This window comes from Phlebotomus argentipes, unplaced genomic scaffold (genome assembly GCF_947086385.1).
Source record: "Phlebotomus argentipes unplaced genomic scaffold, Phlebotomus argentipes genome assembly scaffold_4, whole genome shotgun sequence".
NCBI lineage: Eukaryota > Metazoa > Arthropoda > Insecta > Diptera > Psychodidae > Phlebotomus > Phlebotomus argentipes.
Genome location: NW_026776174.1, coordinates 7074941 through 7092507, shown reverse-complemented (window position 1 = coordinate 7092507; position 17567 = coordinate 7074941). Strand labels below are relative to the sequence as shown.

Here is a 17567-nt window from a genome sequence, read left to right as displayed (position 1 = left end):
ATTCGGAAAAATTTATATATTATTAAAATGATGATGGAAGGCATTAAATGAGAAGAAGAAAAAATATGACACAGACACTATTTGAAATAAAGAACTAATCAAAATGTAAATGTACATTAGTTAAAAAATAAAAAGGCAAACAAATGAGTACACAAAGCAAGTCATCTTTCAATCTCTCTGCGCGCACTCAAAAGCCACTTGATCATTGCTGTGTTGCATGATTTTCCTATTTAATACACATATAATAACAATATTTCTACACAATGTTTCTCACATTTTTTCCTTATCATCTACTCGCGACTTTGGCTTCATCCCTCTCACTCTCTCTCGCTCTCTTGCTCTCGTCTTATCATGTGCGCATCGATCTGCAGAGTTGTGCCCGTCAAATCTCCATTCCCTACACACAAATGTGACTCTGTGGCCACGGAAAAGCTGAAGGCAGAAACTGGGACAGCAATTTGATGATTTACATTTACAATTTACACATTTTATTCTCCATTCTTCTACAAAACAGTCTTCTAAAGCGGACTGCAAAAGTGTCAGAACATATCGACGGGTGCCTCGAAAACTATACAAAAGTCAAGCTCGTCATTTTTCAGCAGAACTAGTTTAAAATTTAGCGTTAATACAGCTGCGAAATTTGCCAAATTTACTTCAAAACCCTTAAAAAGACATTCAAATCGTCCGTTAAAGTGCAAAAATTGCTCTGTTTTTATTATTTTGTAAATATTTTAGTAGATTTTATTGGAATTTTTGACTAAAATATGACAAAATTTATGGAAAATCTGAAAATATTCCTTTCCAAAGACGATTTTATCCAAACAAGTTCTAAAAACTCAACTTTTCATACTTCACTTGAACTTTTCCTTACAGTTTTCAAGTGAAACAATTTAAAAGATATGATAAATATTCATTCAAAGTCTAAAAAACATTTTAGGATAATTCTGAAAATCTATAATTATTTTCTGAAAAGTCGTTTTATGCGTTTTACTGTAATTTTTGAGACATTTTTCTAGGAAAAATCGTACAGCGTAAACAATTAATAATTCGACTTTTCATTCAGAAAACATGACAATTTGATTTTTTTTGCTAACAAATCTCAGAATTTTTACACAGGAAGAACAAATAAGAAGCTTTTCAAAAATACATGAAGACGAAAATTATGATAAATCGACTTTTCATAGTTTTCTATTCACCCAACGAATATGATTTGAGTGATGAGATGTTGTGAAGCTGCAGCATTGTAATAAAAACTATCTGCTTTCGTCTACATTGCCAAGAAAATACTCTCTAAATGCGCACACTTTACTCCCTTTTGGTTATTATTGTGTGTGAGGAATATTTATACTCCAAATCGGTGTCCCTAAACTTTTGCACGCCACACACGCACCGAAAAAAAAACGGGTAGAAAATGTCCAAAAGACAAAACTCTGCTCTAGTCTTACCACAAAAATTTTTCGACCTTCTTTTCTCCTCCACATTTTTTTTCTTCAATCTGGATTTTCAATACAAATATTTTTTTTTTGAGAAAACAAGAAGGTCCTATACATTCAATAATCATATAAAAATATGTTATGTAAGCAAATATCAAATTGTATATTTAATCTCCTACATTTTCATCATCATCATCATCATCAAGTTCTCTGCACAAAAATGTAAATTGGTTATATTTCACATAAAGCACATTTAACAAATTCGTTCTGCACACAGACAATGTCGATAGTTGGTATAGATTTTTCCCCTTATCTGTTTATTTGCCTCTTTCTCTCAAATTTCACTGTGTATCTAACACGACGTATTGGAATGTGTCTCTTAGATAAATTCTGATGTATCAAAAAGGGGTCGGAGGGAGAAAATGGGTGGAGAGATAAAAAGAATGGTCACTGCAGAGAGTTTGCTTATTCTATGGAGAGGACAAACGAAAGTGTCTTCAGAATCGGATGGGAGGAATTTCCTTTTTGTAACATTGTTTTTCTCATTTCTCTCTCTCTTTCTCTCATGCTTAATTAATTTTTTTTCTTGCTTACAATTATTACAGTGTGACTAGTTCCGTGACGACTATTACAATGATTCTTCCATCCTCTCAGTAAATCTACACAGTATTTTCTGTATTATCTGCCACAAATAATATTACATCCTTATCTCACTACACCACATAAATATGTCTGAAATTTTACTGTCGTCTTTACACATCTATACATGTAGTTACAAAATGAATTTTGGTATCTTCACACAAAGAAAAAACTGTCGTAAAAAGAGCAGACAAAACCTTCCTTTCATTTTTTAAATAGAAAAATGCCTCTCGCTGATTAGGAAAAAAATATTGGTGGCGAGAGAAGAAATTTTTAGGAGAAAAAGATATCCAAAACTTTTTACATCAGTGTCAGGGATTGTGTTGATTTGCCATTGTCCAGACTCATGTGGCGTTCTGAACGCCTCTTCACACCCTGATCAGCATCTTCATCATCTGAGATCACATTTATTGTGGGTTTTGTGGAATTTGGCTGTCTCTTTGTCGTCACACTGGGCGACTTTTTCGGGAAGAACACCTTCAGAGCCCCACGCAAAATCAGATAGAACCAGTAAATCTGTGGCAAGAATAAAATGCAAATACTGATCTTGCAGCCGCGCGGCAGCGACGCAATGGCTCGTATGAAGGGCAAATTCACCGTTTGGCTGTACCAATAGAAGACAAACGGGAGCATGAGGATGCGAAAGACAAAGAATGTCACGAGCATCAGCACGCCATTGATCAAGTACAGATTGCTCAACTTCAGCCCCATTGTGCTCAGGATGCTCCTGAGCGAGACGAACGGCGTGGAGGCCTCCATCAGGAAGATGAAGCTGAATATGCAATCGCCCAGACCACCTCTCAGGTACGCAATGACGCACAGGCCAAACGACCCTATGAAGATGTGATGACCCACCATGAGTGGCTGCCGGGAGATGTAGCGCCAGAAGGACGGTCTCTCCTCCAGTGTTATCTCATTGCCATAGTCATCGCGGATCTCCTTCTTGCGATATCCCTCCTTTTCGCCATCACACACGCCATTTCCCCCATTCCGCCTGCCCTCGAACATCTGATGCCCATTGCCATTCTTCACGCTCACACTCGCCTGATCCTTCACCATCTTCAGCTTGTCCAGCACCTTGTGGATGTGCACTTTGTACATACTCCACAGATCATAGAAGAAGTACGCCGCTCCGAACCACGCGTACGCCTCCGAAGCGAAGTGTGACGCGTGCAGAAATGATCGGTTGCACGAGGATTTGCACACGAGAAAGCCAGCCAGACAGGATAAGCTCGCTTGCACCGCCGACACGAGTCTGCAAATACACACAGAATAATCGCATTAGAATGCTAATCAAATAAACACAAACACACAAAGTGTGAAATGGACTTGGATCACTCATTTTTTCACTGTTTTTCGCCATTTCTCTCGAGCGCATAGAGGCCATTGAAGCGTTTCACAACGCAGATGCCTTTTTTTCACTCTTCTTCCAAATGAATAGTGTTGTTGTTTGTTTCTCTTTCATAGAGTGGTTCTAATTAATAAATGACCAGATAGACTTTCCAAAACACAGGACAGAAAGTCTAACACAATAGGAGAATAATAGAAAGAAACACGATTGAAATACACACTGAACAGAGATGTGAGTCTTTCTCTGTCGAAGATCATGAACATGATAGAATGTAGTTGTAATTAAATACCATCCGATCAATCTCAGATAAAGAAAAACTCAAGTTTAATGCAGCTTGAGTCTTTTATAATGGAAATGATCAAGAGAATTTTGATGACATTGCAAGACAAGATATCACAGTTTCGAGCTACTGTACAAATTGCTCATTATTGCTTGCAAAACCCAATGTTTTCGGCTAATATTCTCAGCACAGCACAAGAAGAAATTCCAGATTGGTAACTCTTGTCAATCATGAGGCCGTCTGATCACCTCAATTAGATGCCATGCCACAGCTATTTACGACAGAGGCACCGCGTGAACGAAAAAGGCGAGAAGAAAATCACGAATTCCACGCTTGTTACGAGCATTTGAGCCCAAAAGTGAAACTGCCTTTGAACAATGTATCGATTCTTGAGCCAAAAGAGTCCAAAATGTGTGGAGTTGATTTGGGCACTGCACGAGTGTGTGAATTGAAGTGTTGACCTTTGGCTTTCCTCACTCTCGTTGGCGACTCCGTGCGCGGGTGGCGGAGAATTAGCATGTCCGTGCTATACAGCAGTATTATTATTATTATTATTATTATTATTAGAAATCTATGGACGTGCCGCTTCGGAAATGTGGACGAAGACCAAGTCCAGCATCGCAAGTAGACAGCGCACGTTTGTGAGAGTGTCGTAATTATCAGAAGCACGGAACTGGGTCATTATTACACTCTAGAGTGGTATTATTATTATAAAATGAATTGCGTAACTGGCAGAATTTTTCTCCCGACATTCGCGGCGGTGAGAGTGACGCGCCTTATGGACTTCCCGGCTATGTCAAGTGCGCCCGAGAGAGCACTATTGCCATGGGGAGACTCACTTGTTCGTGATGTCCATCACGTCGGAGACCATGAGGTGGTACTTTTTGCGCCATTGGAGACCCTTTGTTGTCTCCAGCAGGAATCGATTGAAGAAGTCCGTGAGGGAGACAAAGTACACGAAGCCCAGGGATGAGAGGAAGACTCCGCGCTGCAGTGAGATCCTGTCAGAGATGTTGAGCGACAGCAGGCTGCCCCAGGCGATGCCCATCGATCCAATCGAGCAGGCCAAGGAGATGAAAATCCTCATTTTGCCTCTTCGCAACGTCCACCAAAAGCGTCCTTGCCACTTCACTTACACGCCACTACACACGTTCGGCACTTTCTGGCCCCAAATGTCCTCAGCACGGGAGTGCAACACGGAATTTTCAGTGACTCTTTTGGTGGTAAAAAAAAGGGTCAGAAAACTTGGAGCATTTGAGTACGCGTGACCGAAAACTCTCGCCCATACGACTGGTACTGCGCTCGGTAGACAGCCGTCAGCGGGCTCAGGCAGAAACACTCTGTGAGATTCCAGAAAACAACAAGTGCTTATCAGATAATCGAGTGAGCCATCACAGCAATTGATTTTCGCCTTCGTGTACTTGTTCTCGTCACACAACAGCGAGCTGTGCTCCCGGAAAACTCTGTTTCACGGAGGACGGAGATTTCTGGAAAATACTGCTTTTTACCACATTCACGCTATCTGCGTGACACTATATCAACTAAATAGACTTCAAACTACTTATATGAGATTACTTTATTCGGCAAGACACGGAGAATTTGGTGAAAACGCAGGAAAACACCCCGAGAAGACGAAATCCTCGCGGTTTTTGAGGTTAATTCTTGATTTACATCTCACCCTTTTCCCGACACGAGAGCCATCTACAAGTGAACTCTTCATGTTTAAAGGGTGTTTAAATGGCTCGCATTTCACAAAATCACCAGAATTTGGCTGAAAAATGCTGATCTCTTCTCAGATCAGGATCTGCATGGAAAACTGAAGTACAGTGATATAGTCAAAGCGGGTGACTATCACCCAGCAAACGCGCAGAATTTATATTTCACCTATTAATTGTTCGTACAGCATATTTAGGACAATCCAAGGAGATTGAAGAAAGCACCTGCTGCAGAGCTATCACGGAATCGCCCAATGCGCGCGGCGTAGGAAATCACGTGGGCCACGTAGGAGTTCTCATGGACACAGTGGAAGAGATGAGCCATGGGGCCCATCGCGTGGACGGCAACATCAACTCCTCCGTGCGTGTTCTCATCCGTCAAGATGCCCACTTGCTGGACGTACGTGAATCCCTCAGTGTCCTGCAGAGTGGGATCTCTTCGGCGCGCCTTTCCCTCGCCGTCCACATCCACCTGGAAGCCATCCGGGCCACCGGTGGCGTAGGTGAGTGTTGTATAAGGAATGTTGTCCGCCCTGGAGTTCTGTGCCACTCCGAAGACACTGCTTCCCTTCTCGGGATACCCGTTGAGTGAGAGAGTGTGGGCATGATCGGCTGTCACGATGATTAGAGTCTCGTCCAGTTCCCGTGCCATGATCTTCAGTGTGGCCGCCACAGCGTCGTCCATCATCGCCAGCTCTGTGAGTGCTCTCTTGGCCCATCCTCTGTGGTGAGCCTGATCGATCATTCCTCCCTCAACGACCAGGAAGAAGCCGTTCTGGTGCCTCCGCAGCACTCTCAGAGCTGCAGCCGTCATGTTCTCCAGCGAAGGCATTCCTGCCTCGCCCTTGTCCCTCTCATCCTCATACTTCAAATGGCCATTGGCAAAAATTCCCAGCACATATTCACTGGATTCGTCAAAGTTGGCCAGATCGGAATTATTCTGCAGCACGACGTGGGAGTGCTCCTTCTCGATTTTATCATTCCTCCACTTCTCAATTAAATCCCGACCGTCAACGGAGTTGCACGACCACGTGTCCAGCGGATCAGCTGCGCTTCCCTCAACGCCAGACACAAGACACTGTCTGCCACCGCCCATGATCACATTCAGCTTCTGTCCGGGATCTTCCTCCACCAGCTGACGCGCGATGTCCAGACACCCGAGACGCTTGGCGTCTTGTGGCACTGTGGCGTCGCACTCCCACGCACGATCCGCCACATTGGCGTACAGGCTGGCCGGGGTGGCGTGAGTGACGCGTGTAGTCGTGACGAAGCCCGTTCCCTTGCCCGCCTTCTGAGCCCAGTGAAGAATGGATTCCACGTGGTGGGATTTGTTAAGCGATGCCTGGCAATCGGCGAAAGGCACTCCAGAATCCACTCCGTTCGTGTTGTAGTTGGCTTTCACGCCGCCGAAAAGAGCCGTTGCCGTGGAGGATGAATCTGGAACCTGCTTGTCCGTGGCGTATGTCTGGAAAAACCACACAAATTGACACTGAATTGGCGCGACATTGGCTGAATTGTACACACCTTTAGGAGCCCCATGTGGGGAAAACTCTCCCAGGAGAGTCTGCCGCCCTCGCCATGCTTGAATATTCGTCCTGCCGTCGTGGAGACAGGACCCATGCCGTCTCCCACGAAGAGAATGACATTTTTCGCCCTCTTCGTATTGGACTGAATTGTGAGGGCGTTCTTCAGCTCATCCAGGCCGGATTCGAACCACACCAGTTGCTCTGGAAATCACAAGGAAATTTGCTATTCGTCGATTTGATTGACTTGCGTCCATTTTGCTGTTCATTAATGAAATTACATTTGCCATTTGAACTTCTGATTGACCTTTGGCGATAATTAAGCACGCCTAATGCAATAATATACTTTTCCAATTTTCCCGATGGTATTATTTCCCTTGCCAACACTGTGTAAGGACTGTGTCAGCTGTGAGTAATAAAAAAGTCAATTAAATCATTAATACAGATGGAAGTTAAAGGCAAAATAAAATTAAATTGCCCTCCGAAAGACATCGGTTAAATGCTAATAAATTATTCATAAGTCAAGCTATAATTTGTATCTCAACATTAATCGCTCGGAGAGAAAAATTTCTTCACGTCTTCTTGGTGATTGCAAACTTTACACGCATACTCTCAATTTTCCCTCAAATTTGTGCCTCGAGGCGCAGACAATAAGGAGCAATTTACCTGGAGTTAATTTGTCTCGCCACACATCGATGGTTTGTGTGACTTTACCGTCTCGCTCGTACATCACCACCAGCCCAATGCAGATGAGTGTGATGAAGACGGCGCCCACGATGAGGATGCTCACGAAGAGTTTGGACTTGAGGAAGTCGCGGAAGCTGAAGGAGTTCTGACCATCGCGCTGCTGCTCACAGAAACTACTCCGTCGATTGCTCACGTACACATTGAGACCACCGCGACCGTTGGTGGCGCTCTTGAGATAGTATCTTGGTCCCTGGACCTGCGTCGATGTGCCGGGATCGCGCTCAGGTTCGCCGGCCATGCCTCGGATCGGAAGGAAGAGCTCCGCTTGGAGGAGAAGAGAGAGAGAGAGAAAGGGTTTTAAGTGTGGAAAAGCGCGACTCCCGCCATACACTGAAGCACAAAATGACTTGTCGTTGGCAATAAAAGCATTTGCTCGTGTTTTCTGCAATAAAATACCTGAACTGTATCGTTGTCAATCGTACATACTTCTAAGCCTCTTATCTCGTCTATCCTCCAATCTGATAGCAATTCAGACGCTAAATGTGTGTGCGTATCGCGCGAGAAGCTCGAAAACAAAGCCTCGTCAGCCAATTCGTCAATCTCCCGTGAGATATTGTATTGTCTCACATCTTTCCCATTTTTTTTCTGTATCACAAGTCTTCCGCAAGAAATAAATTAAGCATCACGTTTCCAGAAGCTCTGGCGAGAGCAAAAACGACCAGAGCCACTCTGACAGCCACTGCAGCGGACAAATATCACGTGTGGTGTGCCAAGAAAATAACAATAATGTATTCTTCAATGGCGAAAAGGGTCAAGGATTTTCACTCCAGCCGCTCTGTCCAATCGCCGTGAATGGGTTGAAAGAAAATGCCTTAGCGTGTGGCGGATGAGAAGCTCTCTTGCGTCTCTAAACTTTCTAAGCATGGCCAGCAAAGCGTCCAACGGGCGCGCACTCTAGAGGCGGGATAATATCAATTGAGAGACCCACATTCGACACTGTCCTGCTCATACATTGTCGCCGCAATGCCAAGGAGAAAAGCGGAGAGACCTTGGAGGAGACCTGGAAGGTAATCCTTTCACACTCACTGCACAGAACAGGGACCAGAGGTGGTGTGTGCCTCAGTGGAGACTCCGCAGATGACTGAGGCTGACGCCGTCGGTGCTCTTTCGACAGATCCCACACGCACTTTCCAGCACTTGGCGCAACTCCACTTTACAGATTTTCCTTCACGTGCTCCCCAGCGGAGACCTTCATCACGAAGCCACGGAGCAATTTCAACAACACATTATAATGTGCACCGCGCGAGGTGGAATAACTCTCCGACTGACCATCGGATTCGCAATGGTATTTTATTATTGTTTGCTCTCCAACACTGGGACTCTCATCATCATCATGTGATTCCTCCCGGAGCGAATCCAATTCCCATCGGCGCTCTCACAACAAGCATTTGCTTTTTAAATTGTATTTTATTTGGACATTAAGAATGAAGGGAAAATAAACTATGAAAATTGTCTCTTCTTACAATTTGTCTCTCTCTCTTCTCTCATGTCCTTCCTTTTCACCTTCTAATAATAGCAATTTTCCATTCAATTCTCTCTCACTCTTCCCTTCTCTCAACACTCTCTGAAGGATGTGTGTCGCGATGACCTTTCCTTTTGGCTTTCACAAATTCATATATTCCTTCACCACCAATTTTTCTCCAAACTTGTTCTTCAATAAATGTGTTGAATATGGTATGAAAGTTGAAAAAGCCTTATCTTGCATATTCTATTGTAATAATTCTATATCTCTCTTTTCATTTGTAGTAAAATCTGTTATCTTTATTGCTGCTGTAAACAGCAAAAGCTCCTCTTTCAACTGTTTCTCTCACTGCAATGATTAATTTCTCCTCCCGCCTTCAGAGAAAAGAGTGCCAGAGTCATGCCAAATGAACACATCCTCACATCCTTTACAATTCTATCCCACAATCGCCTTTCCCCAATAAATTTTACTGACAATTTTCCATATAATAGGCGAATAATTAAAAAACTTTTGTGTAATAGTAGGGGGTAATATGTTGAAAATAAAAGTGTTTTTTTTTTCGTATAAGCATCAATCTTCTTCAGCCTGCAAATTGAAATATGTTTTTATATTGAAATTGCCCTCTTCTCTGTTTTTTTTTCTCCCAATTAGATCTCATCGATATCAATCTCATCGCCATCATCATCATCAACCTTCTTCGCGGTCGCCTTTGCTGCTGGCGCCTCCTTGCGCAATTCCGCCTTGGCCCGATCATCATACTCAATCTCCACATCCGAGTCGTCCTCCTCCGAAGATTCCTCCTCCTCGGCCTCCTGGAGCCATTTGATAAGCGGCTGCGCCTTCTCGTGTATCTGCGTTGACACCTCCTTCGACACATACTTCTTGCTCACCTTCGATGCCCACTCCAGGATGGTCTTCTCGTCCAGGATGTCATTGTCATAGAAGAGCTGTTAAAAAGCCAAAAGAAAAACACCATAAAGTTCCCACATTCATCTCTCTCTCTCTCTCTCTGTGCAAAATTCCATACCTTGAGAATTCCTGCAACCTTGCTCATCAAATTGGCCGCATGGAGAGAGATAATCTGCTCAATGCCACCCATCAAGTAGCGCTGCGCCTTGAGATTTTTGTGGGTAAAGCGAAGCAGAAGATTGCGATTCTTGCGCACCTCAGCGATGATATTGGCCGAGAAGAGAAGCTCCGCCAACACCAATGGCGCCTTCTGCAGTATATCCAGACGATCCGCCTCCGCCACCAAATCCTTGTGCACCTGAACACTGTCCAGCTCACCAGCATCGCGACGCTTCTTCACAAACTCATAGAAGATATCCAGACGCTCGCGCTCACTCTTCTCCGTGTCATCGGATATTGTCATGCACTTGGCACCATCAGTGAGATCCTGCATGCGCGCCCTCACGGCCTCCTCGGACACATCGGCCGTCCAAGTGTTGTCATCCTCCTCACCATGCTCAGCCGTCTCCCCACCAATGTGTCCGCCACTCGCATTGGAAGCGTCCGCATCTCCAGACACACCACCAGCGTTGGAGGACGCATTGGCGGCGTCACTGCCATTCTCCACGGCCTTCTTGGAGCGCTTGCTGCGCTTCCCCTCCGTGAGCGAGGAGCCCTGAGCCGACGGATCCATGTTGGGTGGATTCTTCAAGATGTACGTGTTCACTTTGTGATTCACCTCGAGCGCCCCATGATAGCCACATGCCTTGCATCCCTGCGATATTGTCCCCTTCTTCGTGGACACCAGCAATTCCGTCTCAGGATTATCACACTCGGGACACAGCACGTACTTCCGAATGAAACCATCCAGTAAATCTTGCAGCTTGGCCGCATCATGAGACCCATTGACAATGAAGCGCTCATTCTTGTGATCATACTGCGTCTGCGCACCCAACTCACATCCAAAGTATTTGGTCGGATACGTTGCCGGACGTCCCAGTGCCTTTGCCACCTCAGCCATATTCACAATCACCGTCTTTATGCCATTTCCCTTTCCCTCCACCTTTGCATTGATGCGCGGCATCTTGTAGCGATAGAAGACATCCGTCACATTGCGATTCACATTTACGGTACCCATTTTCGATGCTCAAACAACACACTCAATTGCAGCAAAAATTTCAGCGACTACAAAGAAAAAGCCACAAAAAAAACAACATTAGTAAGAAAAATGCAAAGTTAAATTCTTCAATCTCTCACCTTCAAATACAATTCAAGATTTTTTTCCGACAGCAAGTGTGATCAACTTTCGCAGACTTTTTTTAGCTCAGGCTTTGACAACTTCCTCGCAATGTGTGATATTTTCTTTGTGGAAATTCCTGGTAGTTTTTCTCTCTGACCCAGTCTTCAATTGGGACAATCAACTGAATGCATCAGCGTTCGCAGTTATCTTCCAGAAGACGATTGAGTCAATGTCTCTCACACATACTATTTTGAGGGTACTATACCCTTGAAAATTCTCACTGCATGCGCGTGGCCAAACAAATCAATCCTACGCCAGAATTGAAGTGGGGATATTTCAGCAAATCTCGACGATTTGACAACTTTACTAATGATATATGCATATATGATAGGAGGAATTGTCCTTCACGCTAGCGATCGGATATCGAAGGTGTGAACACAGAAAGGAATGAAGCCAGAAAATTAAAAAAAGAAAAGGTTAAAAGAGAGGATGTTTTGGTCAACAAATTTGCCACTCTCTCTCTCTCTCTTCTCCGCCAGAAACTTCTCTTCTTCTCACTTCAGTACTCTTAATTTCCTGCTCAACCAACTCAGATATTGTCAAATGTGTATTCCTGTTGCCAAAGTTCAATTCTGAATCCTTGATTTTTTCCTTTCTTTTCTTCTTCTTCTTCGCACTCACTCGCTTCTGTTCTGTCTGTCTCTCTCTCTTTCCTGGATAATTATTATGTTTTTTCCCTTGTAAATAAAATGTTACGCATTCAAAGTGCGCGCAAAAGTGCTATTGATTTTTGTGTGTGGTATTTTACTGAGACTTTTTTTTCCCTCCTTCAGACGTCTCACGTTTCTCTGAATGGTTGCAATTTTCGATGTCTATTGCTGGAAAATTTTGAAGTCCTGAAATAAAATACAGTGAATATCAAAATTCCATGTCACAACACAGGCAAACAGCACAGGCATAAAGCAATGCCCAATACCTATGACTTAAACACCGCCTATGAGAAATCATGCACGATCTGCCACGATGATTTCTTGTGATGGGGGGAGATGGAGGTGTCCCTTTTAGTTCTGATGTTTCTGTGAACGATAAAGGCGCAAATTAGTATTATTCACACTCAGCAACAACATAAAGAAAATCGTGCAACTCAGAGAAGAATTCATTTGGATAAAATTCATCCATAAGAAAACAAACAGTATCGTGATAATTTACCAGTCATTTAAGACACTATATTTCATAATAGAATATGAGATAAGAGAGAACGAATGGAGAAATTACTGCTGATGCTTTTTGTTTAGGATTAAAGCTGAATAATTACAAGATATTTGAAGATTATTCAAATTATTATAACAAATAAATTGGAGAATTCACATGAATTATTCCACTATTAGTGGAAAAAAAACAGCTTTTAATGTTGTCCACGAAGTTACTAATTAAGTCAAAGTATTTTCATCCATTACACAAAATATTTAGATGCGGATTCATGATTAATTGAGAAGATTCTCTGGGTCTTATTACAACCTTGTTGTTGTACAAAAGTATTGATTTCATCATCTCACGAATATCAGAATTGGGCCGCTCTTATATACTCTCAACTACCACAGAAATGTCACACAATTATTCATTTTTAATCATTCTAATACCATTTGCCCCAACAGTGATTATCGAGACTCTCACATTGTGAACGCATCAAGTGTTGAATTTTGAATGGTCACATGAAGGAATCCCAAAGTAATTTTATCGAGTGGAAAAGTGTTTTATATTTTATATCAAAACGGACTCGGTCTGAACATGAATATTTCTTACTATCATCGAAATCATCATCCACTGTTCGTGTACATATTTTACATGTTTCTCCACCATACAGTTCATGCTTTATATAAATATCGAGCCTCATCACACTATATTCCACCCATTCCACCCCATGGGAATCGCCCAGTAACCTAACTGTGAGCAAATTCCACTGCTAGATACTGTATATGACCCATATGACATTACATTTTACTTCTTTTTTTCTTCATAACAAATTTATTAGCATTTCCCAAGCTCTCTCTCCTATCATTTCCATCGTTTTCCCTCACCCTCTCGTCCCACAATCACTTCACTGCATACACATAGACGTCCACCTTCGACACTTGCACCCACATAGAACTCATTTAGAAGGGTGTACATAGTTTTGGAAGTACATAGGATTGTTGTAGGAAATAAAATTGCTAACTTGCACAGGATTTCACCCGTCAAATACATATATACTTTGCACTCTGTCTGCCTCTTTCACATTCCCCACCCAATCGAACAACCCCTCTTCTCTCTCTCCCTCGATGTCTATGTGAAGGAACATGTTCTGTAGAATCCTCAGAAGGGTTCACACAATGAGGAGAAATAGAGAGGAATTGACAAAAATTAAAGACTGAAAACCACGCATACGTGAGGATATGAGGGAGAGTATTCCCTCCAGACTCACTTGTACACTATATTCTCTCCCGGGAAGTGTAACTGAGAGCACACGAGAGAGAATCATAGAGAGAAAAATTGCTGATGGGCGGCATTTTATCCACCCAAATTCCTCACATCATCAATTACTTCATATGAAGAAGAAGAAAAAGAAAAATGTATACTCAAGATAAAACTAAGAGGAAATGGAAAAATCAATGACCAAAAAGAAATTTCCAACCAAGATGGGGAAGTCTCTAAAATATCCTCTCACAACCACTGCAAGGAACGAAGAAGAGACAAAAGCCTCTTCGGAACATTGTATTGTGTCTCATTAAATAACTTTAATGTGACTCATTCATCATTCGAAACAGGACGAAATGGTCAATTTCACCACACAAATTGCAAGGAAAAAATGACTGTTAATCACAGTAAAATGCTAATAATAAAAATGGGGTGTAAATGCGCTGTTCGCGAGGTGCTTTTTGCTCATGATTGTGCGGATGTTCTCGCAATTACCACTCAGATATGATTTATATTTCCTCTGTTGAAAGCTTCAATTGGGCCATTAGCATGTGAATCCTTTGAGTGAATTCTGACCTCTGACCTTCAGAATCTTCAATATTGAAAGATATTTATTTGAAACCCCGAAAAACAAGAGATTTTCAGGCTATAAATAATGCTCTTGAGACAGAATCTGCACTTCTCCAACAGACCCTTGAATAACATCATAATCCCCCACAAATGCACACCCCAAAAGTCCATAAAAAAATATATATATGAAATTGTAAAATTTATGGATTATTATATATGGCTCTTTTACGCATGGTCGGTTAGTGGGCATGTGGAGGTCACAAAAGAAATGGATCATTTTGCAGAAAAAGAGACTCACCGCAGAAAATGCCGGGTGCTTCCGGCAATAGAGCGCCCACCATAAGATGGAGCGCTAAATTACGTTTCTCTGTCGACCTCAGTGTAACGTTTCGCGATTTTATTATCACACAAATAACTATTAATTAATTTTTTCCTCGCTCTCTGCAACACAGCTTCTGCGGCCGATATCTTCTCTCTCTCTCGCTTCACACAAAATGCACACAACCCCTTGGAAAATCTTGCTCAATGTTCTGAGAAAATGTTTGCTTTTCACTATATATTCTTTGTGCTCTCTTAACAACCCTCTTCTTTTCACAGACTATCAGATATTATTTTATGCTCTTCTACGCGTCTCTGCAATTATATTCTCTCTCTTTTTTCTCCACCCAAAAGCAAGTGATTAGAATTTTAGTGGAAAAAACACAAATTAATTCCACATACAGTCACGAATAGAAACACTTCTTTCCAACTGTTGTGTAAAGACTACCACAGACACGACTGCACAATGGCTGGAGGAATCGAAAAGCCTCGGAAAAGACACAAATCAATAAAATGAGTTTTCACTTCACGAATGTATTAAATCGTGAATCTCGTGCTTGAGAGAATTTCGCATTAAAAGTCGACTTTATACACCAATTCTGCACTCTCTCTCCCTTCTATTTTTCACACCAACTCTCTTGTAGCCACGATTTTTCCAAGATTTCTATCAATATTTCAATTTAATATGGCTTTTTTTTCTTTTGCCCAGGGAAAATAGCTGAAATCTCTCTTCGGCGCTGTCGATACAAAGTGGCACAGAATACGTCGTTGAGGCTCAGAGGTACTCAATGAACTGCACTGCAGCAGCTGGAAGCTACTGTGGAGCCCGGAAAGCTTTTCCTATAGCTCCTTCCACATCAAACACATTTTCATCCCTCATTTCCATTGCTTCGACGTGCTGACACGCTCACTTTTCGAGCCCCGGACAGAGTTTTTCACCCTTGTGCTAGTGTTAAATTCATTTTGCACATTCAGGAAAGTCATTGAGGAGCACACTTTTCTTTATACTTTGCCAAGAGAACACGGTGAACTTTCACCAGCAAACACAAATGATTTCAGCAAATGTTTCCTCTGACAGAAATTCCTTCCCTACATCAAAAAATCACCATGAAAATGAGCGAGGAAGACTGATGAGCAAGCAAGAAGGAGCTTCGCAGGGGGTCAACGCGTGCGCAAAGCATTTTCCGACATATTCTAGTCTGTGCGATTCACCAGCACGAGAGCATGGATCTGGGCAATGGCACAAACTCACCCTCAATTCATTCACCGAAGCCCATCAACACCCCCAACACGAGATTACTCATCAGAAATCTCAACAATATTTATATTTAACATCCGCCATTTACTTCTCTGGACAGAAATACATCCAAAATCGATTTACACGCGAATTTGCCACCTAAATTCCAACACATCATGGCATTATCGCTATGATAAATGTTTTATTTTTAGGTTTGCCATATTTCAAACAAACCCGGCACACGCTTCGGCCATTATGTTAGAGGAATTGTAACACCTTTCATGCATTTTGCAATGCAATTAATAAGTTCTGATCTTTTACAGGTGTCTTCAATAACTTAATAAAGATCTAGAAAAAAGTACAGCTGAATATTTCAGAATTTAGCAAAAGAAATAATATATCAACGCTTTAGAAATTGTTATTGCTTTGTGGAATGAAAGAAAAACACATTTCAACAAGAGAGAACTTTGAATCGATGGATTAAGATTAAGAATTTATCAATTGATATCATTTTAATGTCAATTGGACATTCTGAAATGTGTTTCGTGAGGTATTTTGAGATGATCGCGCTGAGTTTACCCAGAAGTTCATCATCGCAATGAGGCATTGTCTAATAGTATCGATTTCAATAAATAAAAGTGGAGAAATAGAAAAATAGGAGCAATAAACAGTCCGATAGCAGGTCAACTCTATTGTTGCCTTATTCAATTCCTTATCACTTATGTATGTTATGTGGCATGGTTTGTACTGATAAAGTGAGGTTTCTGCCTCTCTAATCAATTTCCCTGCGACTATTCCCATATGCAGTGCAATATCTGCCTGTTTCACCGCAATTTCTCACTCTCTGATAGCCACCACTGATATCTACTGGCTGTCCACGAATTCTTCAGCATTATGCTTGAGCAACGGAGAAGACGGAACGTCCAGAATGTGTGAAAAACTACATAGAAACAGGTTATGCAACTGAGCCAAACTGGATTTCGTTGCTCCACTGGAATTGTCTGAAGGTCCTTTGCTGACACAGGCCCACTTTTGGGGACCACTCTCACTTTCTCGCGCGCCTAATAACAAACCATTGCTCGGGCCGCCACTAGAGCCCCTGTGCAAATTCTAATCTAAACTTGAGGTACAGAACACTCGTGCGGAGAAAAATAACCCACGTGGCTCGGAAAGACACGGGAGATTAAAAATAAATTTCTCTCTCTTCGCTCATATAGTTGGGTTAGGAGTGAAAGTTGCACCTTTCCTCCCAGATTTGCTCACCTCTGGATCTTTCAAAAGTCATATAAGATGCTTCCGCGCCGCCAGGCGATGTCTGCTATCCAAGAGATATTCCGAGTGTGATGATGTGACGATTTTCTTCTTCCGGACAGGCTTCTTCTCACCAACAAGGAGTGCGTCGAACAGATCTCGTGGAATCTACAAGAATGATTGAGGAGAACAGTCTGCGTCAGTCACCACAGCCAATGTCAGAGTGGGGAAATATGGAATAAGTACACGGATAATCAATGGAGCTGCGGAAATTGACAGAAATTCGAGAAATTCACTCTCAAGAAAAATTTGCGAGTCAACAAATTTTCACACAGATTTCGATTAGAAAATCGATGAGTGACACCAGCGCCACAAGCGGAGAAATGAGCTGGCTGAAGT

The 17567-nt window shown here is 42.4% G+C and overlaps 3 protein-coding genes across 6 annotated transcripts; all 3 read right to left on the bottom strand.

The window, feature by feature from the left end:
• Window positions 1-239: 239 nt before the first annotated feature.
• LOC132257738 (ceramide synthase) lies at window positions 240-5028 on the bottom strand. Its single transcript, XM_059754767.1, has 2 exons — window positions 4543-5028; window positions 240-3327 (listed from the first exon to the last, which is right to left on the bottom strand). The coding sequence occupies exons 1-2, from the start codon at window positions 4788-4790 to the stop codon at window positions 2373-2375; spliced, it is 1203 nt and encodes a 400-aa protein (XP_059610750.1). The 5' UTR covers window positions 4791-5028; the 3' UTR covers window positions 240-2372.
• A 479-nt stretch (window positions 5029-5507) lies between these two features.
• Window positions 5508-8990, bottom strand: LOC132257736 (alkaline phosphatase). 3 transcript variants are annotated; one of them, XM_059754762.1, is made up of 4 exons: window positions 8085-8990; window positions 7608-7952; window positions 6943-7145; window positions 5508-6883 (listed from the first exon to the last, which is right to left on the bottom strand). In XM_059754762.1, exons 2-4 carry the CDS (start codon window positions 7924-7926, stop codon window positions 5612-5614), a joined length of 1794 nt encoding a protein of 597 aa, XP_059610745.1. In that variant the 5' UTR covers window positions 7927-7952; window positions 8085-8990; the 3' UTR covers window positions 5508-5611. The 3 variants fall into 3 exon arrangements, with proteins under 3 accessions (XP_059610745.1, XP_059610744.1, XP_059610746.1); XM_059754761.1 differs by having other exon boundaries at window positions 8617-8990; XM_059754763.1 differs by having other exon boundaries at window positions 7608-8582; window positions 8640-8990.
• Window positions 8991-9075: 85 nt separating this feature from the next.
• Window positions 9076-17533, bottom strand: LOC132257737 (eukaryotic translation initiation factor 5). 2 transcript variants are annotated; one of them, XM_059754765.1, is made up of 6 exons: window positions 17415-17533; window positions 17181-17336; window positions 12315-12414; window positions 11356-12234; window positions 10178-11283; window positions 9076-10097 (listed from the first exon to the last, which is right to left on the bottom strand). In XM_059754765.1, exons 5-6 carry the CDS (start codon window positions 11234-11236, stop codon window positions 9798-9800), a joined length of 1359 nt encoding a protein of 452 aa, XP_059610748.1. In that variant the 5' UTR covers window positions 11237-11283; window positions 11356-12234; window positions 12315-12414; window positions 17181-17336; window positions 17415-17533; the 3' UTR covers window positions 9076-9797. The 2 variants fall into 2 exon arrangements, with proteins under 2 accessions (XP_059610748.1, XP_059610749.1); XM_059754766.1 differs by lacking the exons at window positions 17181-17336; window positions 17415-17533 and adding an exon at window positions 14661-15473.
• Window positions 17534-17567: the final 34 nt, after the last annotated feature.